The sequence below is a fragment of the Candoia aspera genome, chromosome 4 (genome assembly GCF_035149785.1).
Source record: "Candoia aspera isolate rCanAsp1 chromosome 4, rCanAsp1.hap2, whole genome shotgun sequence".
In the NCBI taxonomy this organism is placed as follows: domain Eukaryota; kingdom Metazoa; phylum Chordata; class Lepidosauria; order Squamata; family Boidae; genus Candoia; species Candoia aspera.
The window spans coordinates 100375531-100395211 of NC_086156.1; the positions used below are offsets into that span (position 1 = coordinate 100375531).

Genomic DNA, 19681 nt, shown 5'->3' on the forward strand with positions numbered 1-19681 from the left:
TGTAAACGGACCACAAAGTTATTTTTTGCAGCACCATCATAACTTCAAATGGTCATTGAATGAGTAGTCAGTAAGTGAGGACTATCTGTACAGGAAAAGAAAATCGGAAGCTGCAAAAAAGAATTACAGTGGGAACATGGAACGTAAGAAGCATGAACAGGGAAATCTCAACACAAAGATGAAATGAAACAACTACAAATTGACATCTTAGGCAACAACGAATTGAGATGGACTGGGATTGGACACTTTCAGTCAGAAGAACATACTTTTTATTATTCAGGACATGAAAAACAAAGAATAAAAAGTGTTGCTTTTATACTATAGATAGGAAGGGTATAACAAGAACAGTACTTGGCTACAATGCAATCTGTGATTAAATAATATCAATTAGACTTTCTGGACAACCCTTTACTATGACAATCATCCACGTTTATGCTCCAACCACTGTTGCAGAAGAAGGGGTTGGTGAGTTTTATGATAAAGTTCAATTTGAAATCAACAGAACATGCAAGCAAGATGTGGTTGGAAACTGGAATATCAAAGTTGGAAATATTAAAGAGGAAAATGTAGTTGGATTATATGGTTTAGGAAACCAAAATGAAGTAGGAGAATGAGTGAACTATTTCTGTCACTCCAATTATTTCTTCATAGCTAACACTGTCTTCTAACAACCAAAATGATACATATATACCTGGACATTACCAGAAGGAGTACATAGAAACCAAACTGACTATATTATTGCTAAAATGAAGTAGAGCATTTTCTCCATGATGATCTGTCTCTAACACGGTCCTTCATGTCTTCCAAAAGTGCACCTATGGCCACTGTAACATCCACCTTGCTGCTGGTCATCCTCCTCTTCTCTTTCCTTTCATCTTTCCCAGCATTAGAGACTTCCACAGAGAGCTAGGCCTTTGTATAATCTGTCCAAAGTAGGATAACTTGTCTTGGCTACCTGTGGTATTCTCAAGAGTCTTCTCCAACACCAAAACACATAGCATTTTCCCTATGGCAGAGTAAAATCAATGTTATACTTGTTTATGGAGACATGCAATCTATGGAAATGCTATGAATAATTCTTGAAAGGTTTGAAATTCATAGCACCCTCCCTATAGAGAGGGTTTGGATCATAACTGCTCAGTGGTGTAACAGTGGGATGTCACTTCTATTTTTGTTCCCAACAAATTCATAGCATCGTCCTTCAATGGCACCTTGTTCTTTGCTCTACACACAAATGTGGTACCAGGTTTTCAGGAGTTCCTTGAGAACCTAAATCCACCTCACTCTAAGGCAGTGTTTCTCAACCTCAGCAACTTTAAGATGTGTGGACTTCAACTCACAGAATTCCCCAGCCAGCATGGCTGGCTGGGGAATTCTGGGAGTTGAAGTCCATACTTCCTAAAGTTGCCAAGGTTGAGAAACACTGCTCTAAGTGTATTTCATTCATCACTTCTGGTGTGCTACATTTCTCTATTTACTTCCAAAATATAGCATAAATGTGCCAGGCAAAGGAAACTGCACTGGGAAAGAGGATCCCAAATGAATATGTAGTGAACTGTAAGCTTATATATTCCTTCAATACACACAATAGAAAGATATTCCCAAGAGTTGGCTAAAGCATCTTCAAAGATGGTGCAATGGATAGCTAACTTCAAGTCTTGATTAGTATGGTCAACTGTGTTGCTGTGGGGAATTAAAAGAAGCTGGGGACAAGCTCCTCAAAGTAGCAGATATGACTTTTGAACTTCATTCGTTTTCCCCCACCTGCTGCCCTTCAGATATCTTGAAATTCAAACCCCATTTCCAAGCGCCCTGAGGATTCTGGGAGTTGTAGTCCCAGCGCATAGGGAGGTTGAAGAGAGTTCTGACAAAATTATTATCGAATCCTATTTCATGAATCCTATTCAGGACGGGACAAGTGCAGTAACTCCATCTGGTTGCCTGAGCCGTTTCCCCCCCCCCGTTAAATCCTCCTAGTATCCCCCACCCTGTGCATTTTTATCAGAGTCCATACATTTATTTTTCGTTCTCAGTTTTAATTAGATGTTTCTTCTGTCTGGTGGGAGGGATTATTTTTCTTCTCTGGCCAATTAGGACCCTGCCCGGTTTCTTTGAATAAGAAAGAGGAGGATTAAAAAGGCTTTCCTCGTTGGCCACTTTGTCGTCGTCCATTGGCTGCACAGCCACGTCAATTCTGATTTCTCACAGGAGCGCCTTTCGGCCACGCTCGTGTTCTATTGGCAAAGCTTCCCATCAATCGAACATTTTGAAACCCGCCCCCCGTCTAGTTCCTTCTTACAACCGTTAAGAGATAAATCACCTTCCCTTTAAACGCCCCTTTGCCCAAGCGTTCATATTCAAATTCCTCCAATCAAGCTCCATGGCTCCGCCTCTCCACTACGCCTGTCCCCATTGGCTGTCGACTGTCGCGGACATTGGTTGTCAACGGTTCTCAGCGAGGAGAGGACCCGAGAAGGGAGGGGGGAGGAACGGACTCCCTCCGTTCTAACGGGCTTGATTGGGCAGCCGGGGTTCTAAAGGGGTGTGGCTGGCCTTGGCCGAAGGTTATAAAATCGTTTGTTGGGCACCGGCCACCCTCATTAAAGTGAGGGTGGCAGAGTTGAGTTGGGGGGTGTCACGGGGGGAAAGCAGAAGGAGGAAGAAGGGGGTGACGGGAAAAATAGCCTATAAATATATATTTGCAAACTTCCTAAAGTAGAAGATCCAGCGTCCACGCAGTAGGGGCTGTCGGAGCCCCCAAGTCAGTTAGGGATAGGTTCCTGATCAGCAGGGATTTAAATATCGATTAAGGCGCGTATGTGAGCCCTCCAAAGATCAGGGTAAATCGCGCTACTTTGCAACCTCTGTGCAGACCCAACACAATGGTGAGTGGCTTTTAGTGCTGCGTGTCCTTGCCTTGCCCACCTGTTTGAAGTTTCTGCCTTGTCTGTGGGACTCCCCAAAACTTGGTTGGGTTTGGATGGTTTACTTTGGGGAATTGGGTAAACCTTAAAGGATGGCGAACTTGAGCTCTGTCCCGATAGCACAATCTGGAGAGTTTACGTGGTGTGTTGTTCACGTGCACGTGTAAGTGCAAAAATCCAGTAGAGTGGAGTGAGTGTTTTGTCTTCCTGTGCCTGAGTCTTTGCTGCTACTTGCTGGGGAGCACAATCCGCAGCTGCTTTGTGCAAGATTTTCTTGGAATGTGATCTTTGGGCTTCTGATGAGCATTAGAATTTATACACTGAGAATGTGTGAACATTTATTAAAGTTTTACTTCGGGACAGGATGGTGTCTTTCGGTATCAGATGCAGAGCACTTCTCAGATCTATACTGGATGTTAAATTGAATAAATGATTGTGGGGTGGGACATAAATAATAGTATTGTAGGAAAGAGACACGAATATTTTGCATTTTGAGATGTGGCAGGGCCTTCAGCCTTTCTGAAAGCTCATTTAAAAATTCAGAGCTCTTTGCAGCTTAAAGAATAGTCTGCATAGTTAAAGTTTGGTTTAGGCTGTTCATAAAGTATGTCACATTTCAAATAAATGTTTGAAATTACTTTGCCCCTTGATTCCTTTGTTGTAACTGTATTGCCCGCTCCATCCTCTTCCCTTGAAGAATGAAGTGTAGCAGATCTTATGGTTAGTTCCTGAGCAAAACACTTCCTGGAGACCAGGGGATGACATTTTAAAAAACCACAAATACTTATACAGGAAAATAGATTTCTAACAACTAACAACATAAATATGCTTGATTTTTCTGAAATGGAGTGCTATTTGAAGCGGAGCTTCTGACATATTTATTGATACAGAATATCATCTGGATTTATAAATGCTAAAGTGGTGTTTTTATTTATTTATTTTATTTATTTATCAAATTTTTATCACTGCCCATCTCCCCCACACAGGGGACCCTGGGCGGTTCACAATAAAAACAATTAAAATTTCAATAAAATCATAAATACAACCATTAATCATTTTTCTTTCTGTCTGGCAGGCATCTAGGTAGCTGTGTATTTTCTTCCTGCCAGATGTGGAAAGATGTCCCTTTTCTCAAAGCAGAATATTCCATATTTGTCAACTCTTTCACTCATTAGCATTGTAAATGTGGATCGCAGTAATCAAAGCTGTGAAACTTTGTGTTGTTTCATAATAAGAGTGTTGTAAGATCTGTAAGCCAGTGTTAGCCTTTTAAAAGTCTTTTGCCCTGATTTCATCCATTTAGGCCTTTAGCTCCCTTCAGTGCACAGGTGTGTCTGAGTGCACTGCTCTGCATACCTTTTAAAATATTTTCTCTTGGTATTGGGAACTGCACAGTCTCTGGTCTTTTGCGTGCTTTCAGGAATATTTAATATTTGGCCTTTTCTCAAGGGGTCAGACTTGGCAAGCAGTATACAGTACGTGGGTGGGGGGGGACTTTGAAGGTGGCTGAGGGTGCAGGACAGAATTGAGATTCCCTACTAACTTCATTTCCTAAGCATTCAGATTTCATTGGGTGTTTTTTGAAGTTTGTGTACAAAAACAGGGAGGGGGAATGAAACCCTTTTCTTGTTCAGGTAGTCCTCATTTAGCAGCCAGAATTGGGACCAGCAACTTGGTAGTGAAGTGAAGCAGTTGCTACATGAACCATGACTGTGCTTACAATCTTACTTCAGCTTTTCTTTCCTTTACAGACCTGAGAAGGTCGTAAATATGAGGATTGGTCATAAAGTTACTTTTTCATCACCGTCGTAACTGCGAACTGTCGCTAAACAAGAACTACCTGTAGCTGAAAAAGTTTTCTTGGCCTGTGTAGACAAACTGAGGATGTTAGGATAGGAAACCCTAACAATCTTGCCTGAATACTTTGTAGTATTCTCCTTGCTGGATTTGAGTGTACAGTATTTTTATTTTGCCTTTGCTCCAAAGAGATGGGGAAAGACACATCCCCATAACAGCCAGAGTTATTCTGCTTCTAACTGTTTATTATTAGGTGCAGTCACTTCTGCCATCATTGGTGGTCAGTTGTTGTTTTGTTTTATTTTTTAAAAAAACCTAGTTTTCAGAACTAAACTGTTTCTCTAAGTGGCTTGCCATCAAACATTATTTTAAAAGAATGCAGTTCTACTTGCAGATGTCAAAAACATGTAGTTCATCTTGATTTGTCAGAAAGGTTAAAATGCCAATTTCTGTAATACTTATTTGAGATTCTGGAAATGATAGTGAAGTATAACTGGACATACATACAGTATAGTGTAAGTGGGAGAACTGAGGGTTTTCTGTAGCCTGATGTCACAAAGTACAGGAAGTTTCCCTTAGTAACTGTTGTCTGTTGTATGTCAATGTTTGTAGCCAATGTTTGAATTCTTTCTGATGTTCTAGTGAGTACCTATACTTGACAAGTGTCCAAAAGCTAGCAAGCAGTGAAGCTTCTCTAGATGTTATTGAATCTTGACCACTCTTCAGTACAAGGGGGGGATGCAAGATGATTTTCCTTCCCCCCATCACAGCAATCCAGTTTTGCATGATTGGCAGTGTGACACATGGATGTCTTAACTTCTGCAACACTTTCAGGTGGTGCTTGTGGAACTTTGCAATACAGCCTTTCAAGATTTTGTTTTAAAAATAATTTTAAAAAAAGTTTTACAAGGTCTTGGAAGTGAGATTTTGGACATTTTTTAAAGCTCATGCAAAATCAAGTGATGAGGTCTGGCTCCTGAAAAGGTTGCTGATTATGGATAATCTGTACTTGTTTGAAGGGAGAATCTCTTCTCTCAGGTGTGCAAAATATTTGAAGTTTAAAATGTCCTGTTTGGAGTTTGAAACAGCCATTTTGCATTCAAAATGAGCTAAAAGATAACTTCCAATTTTTTTTATTTTTTTTATTTATTTTCTATCCCACCTTTATTATTTTTATAAAGAACTCAAGGTGGCGAATATACCTAATACTCCTTCCTCCTCCTATTTTCCCCACAACAGCATCCCTGTGAGGTGGGTTGGACTGAGAGAGAGTGACTGGCCCAAGATCCCCCAGCCGGCTTTCATGCCTCAGGTGGGACTAGAACTCACAGCCTCTCTGGTTTCTGGTCCAGCACCTTAACCATTAGAGCAAACTTGGTATCTATCTACCTATCATCTGCCTGTTTCAGATATCAACTATTTATTATGCAAAATAGGGTGTTTCAAATTCGAAATGTTTTGTATATTACTGTATTTGCCACCTTCCCCATACATCCTTAATCTTCATGGATATCCTGAGAGGGAGATAATGAATGAAATGGTTTGTGACCATTGATTAGTAAAATCCTGTGGAGTAGATTAGGTTGAGAATGAGTGATTGGCATGGGAAGAAATTTGAAACTTCTTTGCTCTGATTCGAATCGAACACTCTGATCATAAGCTGGCTTTCCTTCGCTAACCTCCTTTTTTAGGGGATGATGATGATGATGATGATGCATTGAAGGCCAGAACTGAAAAATCATCAAATGATTCAAAGTACAGATTGTGCAAAGAAGCAGAAGAAACAGTAGATCATATACTCAACTCATGCAAGAAGATCACACGAACTGATTATAAACAACATAACACAGTCGCCAAAATGATTCACTAGAACATCTGTAAAACTTATGTGCCAATAATGAAAAATTGGTGGGAATGTATAGTTGAAAAAGTAGTTGAAAATGAGCAGGTTAAAATATTGTGGGATTTCCGAATACAAACTGATAGAGTCTTGGCACATAACACACCAGATTTAACTCTGGTTGAAAAGAAGAAAGTGTGGATAATTGATGTGGCCATACCAGGAGTTAGTAGCATAGAAGACAATTGGAGAAGATCACAAAGCATCAAGATCTGAAAATTGAAGTTGAAAGATTATGGCATAAACCAGCTGTGGTGGTCCCAGTGGTTATCAGCACACTGGGTGTCATACCAAAAATCCTTAGACAGCACTTGGAAATTCTGTCAATGTGCAGGTTTCCTACCTGTCAATTACAAAAAGCCACACTGCTGGGATCCATACATATATTACACCAATACATTACAACATCCTAGGTTCTTGGGAAGAACTCAATGTGAATGAAGGCCAACACCAGCTAAAGAACTGGCAGCTGTGATTTCACATTGCTGTGTATATACTGTAGTAACAATTGCAAAGGCAGCTTTACTTGGAATAGTTTACATCCTGTGACGATACCTTTAATGTTATTAAACAACAACATCTGCCTATCCCAGGTCCTTGGGAAGGACTCAATGGGTGGACAAAAATGCCAAATCCAATCTAAACATCTGGCTAACTCTGCGACCAACCATAATAATAATAATTACTATTACTATTAACTAACATTCCTACTGCTCTAATACCATCCAATAATATACATTCTGTTTTTGACTCAGTCCTTTTAAAACTGTTGCAGCTACATGGCTTCTGTTTCTTGATGCCCAAGCTTAACGTTTGACCTGAAGTATGGACCATGGTAGAGGGGTCTGTGCACAAGCAAGGACCCAGGGGCTCAAGGATCTGAACTGTAGCCTTTGTCTTTCCATCACTGGAAATTCTGTTCTCATCTTGGTTTGAAGTTTGGGTGGACCTTTCTGTGATTTCGTGGATTACAAATATCAGGGATATAAAATTGGTGATTCTTGGTCATCTGTACAAGCATATGAATCCTTTTCCATTCTCTTCATATAATTAGATGCTTATCTAATTGGTATTTAGTATGCGGCATCACTCCCTTTTGCATCAGTATTCCTTTAAACTTTTCATTTTGCCTTAATGAAAAGAAAACTCCATCTAAAATATGCTTGCTCTCCAGTTCATGCATAGCTCTTTTGTTAATTGTACTGAAAGAAGGGCTCCCAATTTACAAAAGGCTACTAGTTTTCACTTTCTTGGATGAGCAGGTGAGTCTCATAATTAGAAGTTTGTTTAAGGTTGCATGTGGGAGTGTACATGTCTCACAAGATGTGCTTACAATTTAATAGGTAAAAAGAGCTCTCTGGGTGTCAGATGTGACAATAGTTTAAAAATAAGATGTTCATAAATCTTGTCTTCCACATATCAGGCAAATGAGTGCTGAGTGTCCATAGGAAAAAGTGCACATTGGAAACTGAGGTCCCATATTTGACCTTTCGTGAGTTGTTTGGAACTACCAGATGGGAAACCCAAATAAACTTGAGAAATGGTCCTCCAGTTTGCTGCTTGGATGGGCTGGGTAGGGGTTCCAGGGGTGAAGCACTCTGATTCTTAATCCAAAGTGACAAACTTGCAGGAGGCAATGTTGTTCCTAGCATGCTTAAAGAGACACAACTCGGATAAGGTGAGAAAGCGGTCTTCAGATTGGGGGTGTGATGATGCTGAACTGGAGCTACCTCTTTATTCTAGCCAGAGATCTGAACAGTCAGTTTCTGAATTTAGGCTGTAAGGTTGCCGGTTGTCTCTTCCTATCCTAGGCAGAGGAGGAACTCGGGAGCCAAATAGTTCCAAGTTCTGTGCTCATAAGTAGTGTTACTTGTATTTAAATGGGTTCTTCCTTCTCTCATCCAGAGGTGGCGGCTTTTTAATCTGCTGGTCTCACTTGATGTTTTTCCTTTTTACTCTTGAGTTGGCCTTAACGCCTTCAAAAGTGATACAGTATTGGCCAAATCCATTGCCTAAAAGAATTATCCTTAGAGGGTGCATATGGATAAAGATAAAATGAAACAGTTTCTTGAAAAGATATTTTAAAAATATGGTTTGATCGTTTAGCTCAAACAGCCAATACGTTTCAATTATTAAAATGTAGATTTTTTAAAAAAAAAATCTGTACAAGCTTTGCTTTTATAAGTCATCTTTGAATAAGGCACTTGCTGGCCAAAACTTAAGTTCAGAGTAAAGATGTTATGATGTGTAAAGTGGTCTTCCTTTTGGGTTTAATTTGGTCAGTGCTGTCTGGAGCATTTTGACCTGTGCCACATCCATAAGGTGTTCTTTCAGATGAGAGCCACATTCTCTTTTATTCTCTGATCCCTCCCAATTTCTCTCCTTCAGAATTCCAATGTTGAAAACTTGCCTCCACATGTGATCCGGCTGGTTTACAAGGAAGTCTCCACTCTAACATCAGATCCACCCGAGGGCATCAAGGTGTTCCCCAATGAGGAGGACATTACAGATGTGCAGGTCACCATTGAGGGACCTGGTAAGAGAGGGGTACTTGAAGGGGGTTCATCTTTGGGCCTTTTTTTTTTTTAAGTGTTGCATCACAAGATTGTAGTGACTATATAGCTCTAGCCAAAGGGAGTAAGGGAGAAGGCAGCTCATCTTGAGTTCTTGGGCAGTAGGAAGGAGAGAGTTGGATGTTAGAAACTTGAGCTTTACTCAAGAAGATATTCCTCATAATAATAAGACCCTTCTTTTTCTTTTCTTCCCTTTGTAGAAGGTACTCCTTACTCTGGTGGCCTCTTCCGCATGAAGCTGATTCTCGGCAAAGACTTCCCTGCCAGTCCACCAAAAGGCTACTTCCTGACCAAAATCTTCCACCCCAATGTGGGTGCCAATGGTGAGATCTGTGTCAACGTCCTCAAGAAAGACTGGAAAGCAGAACTGGGCATCCGACACGTCCTGCTGGTAGGTAGTGTTTTTACCTGGGTAGATCCCAGGATGGCAGACATGGGGCCCCAAAGTGGTTATTTTATTATTGTTCTTAGGGAGGTGCAGAAACTAGGAAAGTGACCTATATCTAGTCAGATCCCTCACTCAGCATAGTTCTTCTAATCGGTGTGTTTTCTAGGAACTCAGAGGTCTCTCCCATACTTTGCTTCATGAATCCTTTTAAATGGAGATTCTGGGAATTGATGCAGAACTTAGATAGCTCCTGTGGCTCTTCTTTGTGTTTGATGCCAAGAGGTTCCATAATAGGCTGTGTAATACGTTGTGATGGTCTCTTCCATAAGCTTCCCATATCCTGTATGGCTATGCTGGCTGGGGCTGCTATGAATTACGACAACTGGGAGATCACATGTTGTTTACTATTGAGTTAAAAGATTTCTGTTGTATTTTCTAAGGTAGCTTTTAAACCAACAACAAAGTACATCAGTATTCAAGCAGAAACAGAAATGAAGACAAGGACAGGCCAGAAATGAAAATGAGTCCATTATAAAGTTGGGAAAGTCAGCTGATGCTATAAAGGGAACAAAGGAGAAAGCAAGATTGAGCAGGATACTACTATTGAAAAGTCCTGACTCCGGGTTTCGCCCATCTTTTTGAAGGTCGTTTGAAGAATGGCTTCTGATGGAGATAGTAGCAAATCAGCAAGTTTGTATGTTGGTAGATTACAAACCTGTTGAGAAGTTTCAGATTGTTGAACTACCTGTTCAAGAAAGAAATGCTCTGTTTGACCCTGCAGCAAATGTAGATTACTCAGCCTTCAGTTCTGAAGGGGAGACTTGATCTTAGAAGCTTAAAAATGTTTTGGGAAAGAAATGTGTTCATTACTTAAATAGAAGTATGAAAACCCCCAAATGCACCAAAGACTTCTAGAGGGGAATTCTGTCAAATTTTCTTCCGACATCCAGAACTACAAGAGTGAGAGACAGATATTTTTAAAAAAAAATCCAAGGTAGTTTACCATTAAGTGTTTGAAAAGTAAAGTAGCAAATAAAAACTAACTCAAGATAAATGACATAGCTTTCCCCCTTTATCACTTTCTTAAAATCTTTCTCACTGTGGAAAAGGACACTGTTCCCTGATTTAGAAACATTCTAGATGTGTGGACTTCAATTCCCATAATTCTTTGCAATGGCCATTGGGTTAGGCAAGAGTGCAATAGCCAAAGTTCTGGATTTAGATTTAAAGTACGGTTTTACATTTTTCCCTCTTCTGAAATGGCCATATACCATAGAGGTGGTAGGCTGCAGGCAGTCCTAATGTAAATTTTGCAGCCCCCCCCCCCAAATGTTGCCTCTTTTGGGGGGCAAGGGTTAAAGAGTGAAATCCAGGCCTTAAGCTGGAGGCTAGTCTTTTTTCAGGCTTTTGGGGGGGACCTTTTAAAAATGAATGTATTTAAAATAATCCCCTGAATATAAAATCTATACATTCAAACAAAGGGGGGGAAAAAGAGAACCATTTTTAGAAGCAAAAAAACGAGAAAAGAAACTAAGGATCTGTAATATGCTAGTGAAATTAAAAATAAAATGAAAGGAACTCTGTAACATTAAGATACAGGCAGGCATTAGAACCAAGAAGCCAATTATGCAGTCTGAAACTGCAATAGTATCAGGTAGCTAGAATTTTGGGTGCTTAAATGTTTGTGAACCCTTTTGAGTTTTCAATATTTCTGCATAAATATGACTTAAAACGTGATCTGTTCTCCACACAAGTCCTAAAACTAGATAGAAAGAACCCAATTAAACAAATGAGTCCAAAACATTATACTTGTTCATTTATTCATTGAGGAAAATGATCCAAAGCTACGTATTTGTACATGGCCAAAATATGTGAACCTCTAGGATTATCAGTTCATTTGAAGGGGAAATTAGAGTCAGGTGTTTCAATCAATGGGATGATAATCAGGTGTGAGTGTGGGGTGTCCTGCCTTATTTAAAGAAGATAATTCTGGGTGTTCACTATCAAAGTCTGATCGTCACAACACAGGTATGTGGAAATGTGTCATGGCTCGAACTAAGATTTCTGAGGACCTCCAAAAAACAGTTATTCATGCTCACCAGGCTGGAAAAGATTACAAAACTATTTCCAAAGAGTTTGGACTGCACCAGTCCACTGTCAGGCAGATCGTGTATAAGCAGAGGCAATTCAACACCATTGTTATCCTCTCCAGGAGAGGTCGACCAACCAAGATCACGCTAAGAGCAAGGCTTGTAGTACTCCGGGAGGTCTCGGAGAAGCCCAGGGTAACATCCGAGGAACTAAAGGCCTCTCTTGCATTGGTGAGGATCTGTCATGAGCACTGATGGCGAGCAGGAGGGGGCCTCTATCCAGGGGGGGAAACGCATGCATAGTAGCGAGGAGTTGAGCAGCCATTCAAAGAGAGACAGAACAGACCCGCCTTGACTTTTGGGGTTTATCTGTCTGGGTTTTTCCCACGCTTCTTCAGTTTGTTAGGATTTTCTGTCTTATGTAGCAGTAATAAACACTAGAGACCTACTCCTCGTCTCAGCGTGGTTTCCTGACTGTTAGGACATGAGACCGCCATCAGGAGAACACTGAACAACAAGGGTGTGCATGGGAGGGTTGCAAGGAGAAAGTCACTAGTCTCCAAAAAGAACATTGCTCCCCATCTATAGTTTGCAGAAGATCACCTGGATAAGCGAGATGGCTATTGGAAGAATGTTTTCTGGGTAGACGAGACCAAAATTGAACTTTTTGACTGAATGAAAAGCATTGTGTTTGGCGAAAGGCAAACAGAAGGCTTTATAGCATAAGAATTTTATCCCATCTGTGAAACATGGCAGTGGCAGTATCATGGTTTGGGCCTGTTTTGCTCCCTCTGGACCAGGACAGCTTGCCATCATTGATGGAACTATGAATAATATTATTATTATTATTATTATTCTGCCTTTTTAGTGTGTGTGTGTGTGTCTCAAGGTGGCGAGCATATCTACATTCCTGCTTCCAATTTTCCCCACAGCAACAATCCTGTGAGGTGGGTTGGGCTGAGAGAGAGTGCCCAGCCCAAAGTCATCCAGCTGGCTTCCATGCCTAAGGCAGACCTAGAACACATAGTCTCCTGGTTCCTAGGCTAGCACCTTAACCACTGCACCAAACTGGCTCTCAGTGTACCAGCAAACTCTACAGGCAAATGTCAGGGTATCTGTCTGTGAATCTGTCTGCTCAAGAGAAAGTGGGTCATGCAGCAAGAAAGTGACCCAAAACTTTTGCATATGGCCAAAGATGGGTTAAAGAAGAAGAAAGTTAATGTTTCAGAATGGCCAAGTCAAAGTCCTGACCTGATTTGTTTATTTAGTAAATTTATATGGCCACCCATCTCATATACATGACTCTGGGCAGCTAGCAGTTAAATAGAAACAAACCAATGATTAAAAACATGAATAATCCTACAGAAGTGTTGTGGAGGGACCTGAAGCAGGCAGTTCATGTGAGGAAGGCCATCGATATCCCTGAGCTGAAGCTGTTCTGTAACGGGCTAAATTTCCCCCAAGCCGATGTGCAGGACTGATCAATGGTTATTGGAAACATTTAGCTGCAGTTATTGCTGCCCAAGGGGGGGCACGCTGTTACTGAAAGCAAAGGTTCACATCCTTTTGCCACACCCAAATACGTAGCTTTGGATCATTTTGGATCACATGATCATTTTGTATCGTGTGTGTGTGAGAGAGAGAGAGACTTCAAAATAGTTCATGCAAAGATTTGGAATAGGCTGTTGAGGAAAAAATTTCCAAAGCTGTGTATATTTCCCCCCCGCCCCCAAATGTGTAAATTAACATCCTTTTCAACTTAGGAGTTTTAGGAGGCAGAAATGACATTCTGTTTTGCCCCCTTAATTTCCAGATGGAAAAGCGGAGAATGGCTGTTCGGTATTTGGGGGGTTACATTACACACAGCTACGTGGAAAAAAATAAAGCCAGGGTTACATGCAGAAGGAAGTGTTTTAAATCGTTCTGGAGGCGTTACAACTAGGAGACTTTTTATTATTGGATTAATTTATAAGATGTATTCTAGTTAATTTTGATGCTGGTTTTGTCTTTAGGAATGAAGAAGAGTAAGTGGTTTTAGGCATCTCAAAATGGTACCTCTGAGGTTTGATAATTTGTAGATGTGTTTGCCTTTCATTGAACTCTTAAAAGGCATGTGAATAATCAACTATAAATTTGCAAGTCATTTGTAAACTGCCAGGCATCCCTGCAGATTCAATGGTATACAAATGTAATAAATAAAGAAAAATCAATAGTCACTGGTGAACTCAATTAAGAATAGCCAACACAGCTTGCAAAGCTTAATTCCTCATTTTTCCTGCTGCCAGAGGGGGGATTAAAAACCTCGTCCAGCTCCTCTCCTCCCAGCACACGTTTCCAATTCCTGAGATGTCAGTTCTGAAGTCTCAGAGCTGAAGCTCAAACATGGCATGGGGCGCTTAGGATGGCGCCACTGTCTGCAAAGGGGGAGTGCATGACCCCCGAATGCTCGCTTTGGCTTGGCTTCAGATCCCAGCACTGGAAATGGTTGCGTTGTAGAACTCATGATGCTCCTCACCCTTGAGAAGGCAAGAGAAAGAAGGCTGATTTGGAAAGTTCTCCATCGATTGAATCTTTCTGAAGCTCAGAGGTGGGGGAATCCACAGGGGTCGGGGTGTCAGAACCTACAAGATTGCCAGCACAGTATTGTGATTGGAGCCCTGCCCTTCGTGTATGCGTGTGCATTGCATGTATTTTTAAGAAAGGGACAGAACGTTGATCAAAACGCTTTGCCTGCCATCTTGCAGATTTTGACTCTTCCCACCACTGTGGATGCTCCTATACAGGTTTATAAGTAGTCCTCAACTTACGATCACAATTGGGAGCAGAACTTCTGTTGCCAAGCGATGCAGTTGTTAAGTGAGTCGTGCCTGATTTTGTGACCTGTTTTGCTGTGGCTGTTAAGTGAATCACACAGTTCTTCATTGATTTTGCTTGCTGGGAGCCAGCTGGGAAGGTTGCAAATGGCGATCGCATGACCCCAAGACACTGAAACCATCATAAATACATGCTGGCTGCCAAGTGCCCAAATTTTGATCATGTGACCATAGGGACACTGTAGCAGTCATAACTGCGAGGACCGACCGTAAGTCACTTTCCCCAGCACCGTCATAACTTCAAACAGTCGTTAAATGAATGGTTGTAAGTTGAGGACTACCTGTAGTTCCTTAGCCATTGACCTACAATGAAAGCTTTTTGGTTTAAAAAAAAATGAACTGTTCTTTCCTCACAAGCAAAGATGGATTCTGGAAGGGTGACCCACCTGTGAAAGAGCACTGTCTTGTTCCCAGCTCCAGGTTTTTTATTCTGCATTGGGTGTCAGGTTTGAGACCAAAAGACTGTGGGAGCCAAACTGTTGAACGTTGTATCTTTTTAGCTATTTCTTTTGTTCTTTTTATGGGGGGAATTGTTTTACAGGGGGGAATAGAAACATATTTTTAATGTAAAATTTTCTACCCTTTAAAAAAAAAATAGTTGAGCAGTCCCCCAGATTACATTACATGACTTCATGTCCAATTATGCTGTTCTGTTCTGAGATAAACACACTTGTTCCAAGAGCAAAAAAGGGAGTAACAAAAAGTAAGCCAAAGGAATCAAAGACATGAGATGGAGAAAAAAAAATACAGCTAAATCTAGTTTACACCAGGATCTTTCACTGTCCATCTCCATACCATTTTGTCCTCACAAACCATCCTTGCTGCCACCGCATCCCTACAGTGCTTCGTATATTGCCTTTTGTGCTTTAAACTTCTCAGCTCTGTCTTTCTAGAGCTCTCATCAAGTCCTTCAAACTGTGGCTTCTTTGGTCTTTCTTCATGTACTTGTTTTGTGATTCGATCTTCATTCATTCCTTCTGTATCAGTTCAATGTGCTTCATTCTTAACTGATCCCTCCCTTTTGTATCCAGCCTGCATTCACTCAGCACCCATTCATTACTGGCCCTCTCTTTTGATTAACTATAGACACGCGCCCATTGCACCCAGCTGTTATGTTTTTCCTTGCACTTCGATACAATAAAAATGGGCAGAAACACTCTAAACCAGTGTTTCTCAACCGTGGCAACTTGAAGATTTATTCAACCTTGGCAACTTGAAGATGCTGGCTGGGGAATTCTGGGAGTTGAAGTCCACACATCTTCAAGTTGCCACAGTTGAGAAACACTGCTCTAGATCATCATTTTCTCTTCTTTCAACCTTCAAACCAAATCTTCATTCCTGGCAACTGGCCATGCACTTCCACCACTTTACGACCAACATTCACAAGCCTTAACGTTTCTCCAACCATTTCCTCGTCTTCAGTAAGCATTCTACCAGACTAGACAAATTCACCTACTCCCCGGGGGTTTTTTTTCTAACCATTTAAGAATGACCTGCAATAGGTCGCTCCATTTTTCTTGTCAAACATAACTGTCTTGGTCTTTGACGCATTGATTTTCAGATCATGCTCCTTGTGGTGTCATACAACTTTCTAGCGTTTGCTGCAGATCAATTGTTCTCAGCCACCCGTGTGGCATTGTCTGCATAAAAAAGTACACGTACGTCCACACCCCCAACCAGTGCACGTCCAAATGTCACCAGAAGCATTCCTTATTTATTTATAAATACATTGGAAACTTTATTATAGTCACTATGACTCGCCAAAAGAGAAAAAAAATCTGGTTTGCCCATCTCCTGCCCTGTATAAAGCTGCATTGTGCTTCCCCAGTAGCTGGAGTTTTGTGTTCTCCGGCCAATGGCCAAAGCCTGTGTCTCTTTTCCACACCTTTGAGAGTCTGAAGATAACTCTTTGGTGGAGAGACAGAAGGAAACAAACTCATCAAGGGTGGAGGTCAGGCTAGTCCTTAGAGAGAATGGGGAGACCTGCCAGTGTCTTTCTTCCACTGGTCCTGTACTGTATGTCTGGGGCAGGCTTTCTCACCCTTTTGACCCAGGAGGAACCCTTGAAATATTTTTTCCAGGCCTCGGGGAACCCCTGCACAGTCATGCTCAGATATAGGCCAGAAGTCACAAAATTGTTTTATTTGTTTTGTATCTACAGTAGGCCTGTATAGATGCATTAACAGTGTTCATAAACTAAAAATAAAGAATGAAACTTACCTCTTTAATGTGAAGTTGCCTGAATTTGAAATAATTTAAATAAATCGTGATTCCCAGGGAACCCCTAGTGATCTCTCGTGGAACCCTAGGGCTACACGGAACCCTGGTTGAGAAACCCTGGTCTGGGGTCTTGTCTGCTGTTTCCTCCCTCTTCTAACTCTGACTTCCTTACCTTACTCCTGTTCCAGACCATCAAGTGTTTGCTGATCCACCCCAATCCGGAGTCTGCCCTGAATGAGGAGGCAGGGCGCCTCCTGCTGGAGAACTATGAGGAGTATGCTTCCCGAGCTCGGCTCCTAACCGAGATCCACGCCCAACCCTCCTCTGGCTTGCATACCAAGAACCCTGCTGAGCCTTGCTCCTCTTCGGCGGGTGCCTCCGGGGAGGGTCCCATGGCCAAGAAACACGCAGGTGACAGAGACAAGAAACTGGTTTCCAAGAAGAAGACTGACAAGAAGCGAGCTCTCCGGCGGCTTTAGGGGGCGGGGGGGCGAGGGTCCGAAACACAGGCGGGTTGTGAGCATTGGGGGTCCCATATTACATTCTCAATTTCTCCTCTCTTTTCCTCTGCCACCTTCACTTTGAGACTGCAGTCCAACTTTGTCTTGCCCTTGTCGGATTTTTCTTCTTTTCAGTCTTTAAGTTATTTAAATTATAAAAGCAGAAAAATCTATTAAATGCCTTTGTTTTCTAAGGAAGGCTATTAATGTATGGTTGTGCCATCATAAAAGGTGTGGGTGGGGACCACATTGAGGATACCTGGCCCCTCAAAATGATGATCATCTAGGGGCCCAAAATTACAGAATTCAATTGATTTGGGAATTCTGCTCTTTTCAGTTTAAGGGGAAGAACATACTGAGGAGGGGATTATGTATGGGTTTATGGAACTGTATAAAATGGGGACGGGTGTGATTTTTTCGATTTCAGGGTCAGATTGTGAATTTTGCTTCATACAGGATAAGGAAAATGTTTCTTCACCTAATACCTGATTCAGGAGTTTGCTGCCATGATACGGAGAAATGGACATGAGGGCAGGTATCTTTATAGAGGGGAGAATCTATGTATCTTGGCGACAGAGGTCAAAATGCGACTCTGTGTTTAGGGGTTGCGTAGATCTACCAGATGTTCAGGTGGGGGGAGGCTGGAGTGGCTGTTCTGGGAACATCTGCTTGGCTGTGTGGCAGCTTGATAGAACTGAGTGACCTCACTTCGTTCAGGGGAAATTCATGCATTTAAAACATGGGTGTCATAAACAAAAAAGATGGTTCTCTGCATCATTTAGTGCAGGTGATTATATGATAACTCTTGGAGGGCTTTTTGAGAAATGGCTGGCCAGAATCTTGGCTTTTTGAGAAATGGCTGGCCAGAATTTCACACTTAAACATGAACTTGCAATGATTAAGATAATGTGAGAACTTGCTGGCCACATAGGTGCACTTCTGACCAGGAGTTATGGGCAAGATCAGCAGATAGGCCTTCTGTCCCACAATTGGCATTCCTGTCTGCCCCATCCAGTTGGCCCTGAACAACATCAGGTAGTGTTGTGTTCAGCTCAGAAATCTAATATTTATTGCACTTAGTTTATTTGTACAGTATTTCTATGTTCATTTAGTACTCAGCAATCCAGACCCTTAATCATCACCTACAGCTACCACCACAGAGTGACTCAAAATCTGCCTGCCCTTGTCTTTATTATTTTATTATCTAATTTTTATTGATGCTTAAAAACTTTTATATGAATATTTTGTGGGGTTTTCCCAGGTGGCAAGTCCATCAAAGATTTTTTTTAACCTACTACTTTTCTGAAATAAATTACACATATAAACATTAACAAATCAATAAAATTAGAATTTCAGTACCATTTATTCAAAGATAAAACAGAGTGTACAGTTTAGGATGCCGATTCTTTTGAAATGGAACGGTCTTTGAAAGAAAGAAGACCACAGTGATAGTAGTGGAGTTCGGCAGATCTATGGGAAGGCTTACAAGAGTGCCAATGCTATTCCTGAAAATACCTCTCTTCGTTTCCACTTCTGTCTCTGTGCATCAGCAGTAGAAGGAGCAGGGCTCTTGAGTCTGATCTTCAGTATCAGAGGGGTAGTTGGTGTGTCTCAATGAGAATTGACACAGTCCACGTAGGGATTTGGCTTCAAATCCAATTTTGTAAGGAAAGTTGAGCTGATTCGTAATTTGCCCATTGGGACCTCTTCAAGTGAACAATTGTCCTATAGAGAAGTTTGTTCAGCACACTGCAAGTGCTGTGAGGTATCAAAAAATGAGTGCCTTGCCAATGCAAGCTGGGTTCTTTTCCAACTTGAGGAACGCATGTTCCCTTGGACAGGCTCATCTGCGTGGAAACCGGTGAAGCGTATCAAGTAATCAAAATAGAGAAAGTATTTCTCACCACAGTTTATGCTGATACATAACAGCAAGAGTTACTTTTGCCACTAGTTTTGCAATGCTTCTCCAAAGGGACATCGCAACGCAGGGCCAGGGGCAGAAATGGGCAGCTAAAATGATCCAGAAGCAGGAGATCAATAGTGTTGGGTTTTGAAAAAACGATGAGCTTTTTTCAAGGAGTCAAATACAGGTCATCCAATGAAAACAGACAGTGGACAACCTAAGGCACTTGCAATGGTAAATGCTTTCATGCAAGGTGTGATGGCAGACCCTGGGTTAAATTATTTTAAATTTAAGTATGTGAGATTTGGCCCCCCAAATTTAGATTTTGGGGGTGGAAACCAGGGGTGAGTGTGGGAAGAGTGATGATGCAAAGTGGGGGGAGCCATATCCTGGTGAGAGTTGGCTTTTCCATTTTTTCTCCCTGTAAGATTTTTTGGTAGTGGGTGGGCAGCCATTTATGACTCTTTTTTAGGGCTTGTGATATGTTCTGCGTGGTTCCTACCTCAAAACAGC

At 41.5% G+C, this 19681-nt stretch overlaps 1 protein-coding gene across 1 annotated transcript; it reads left to right on the forward strand.

Moving 5' to 3' along the window:
- The first annotated feature begins 2438 nt into the window (after window positions 1-2438).
- Window positions 2439-17463, forward strand: UBE2S (ubiquitin conjugating enzyme E2 S). The gene is made up of 4 exons (XM_063301234.1): window positions 2439-2885; window positions 9010-9157; window positions 9395-9585; window positions 16954-17463. The coding sequence occupies exons 1-4, from the start codon at window positions 2883-2885 to the stop codon at window positions 17242-17244; spliced, it is 633 nt and encodes a 210-aa protein (XP_063157304.1). The 5' UTR covers window positions 2439-2882; the 3' UTR covers window positions 17245-17463.
- Window positions 17464-19681: the final 2218 nt, after the last annotated feature.

Coding starts and splice junctions, on each gene's coding strand:
- UBE2S (XM_063301234.1), top strand. Junction 9,158..9,394: donor GGTCACCATTGAGGGACCTG/GTAAGAGAGGGG, acceptor TTCCCTTTGTAG/AAGGTACTCCTTACTCTGGT. Junction 9,586..16,953: donor GCATCCGACACGTCCTGCTG/GTAGGTAGTGTT, acceptor CTCCTGTTCCAG/ACCATCAAGTGTTTGCTGAT.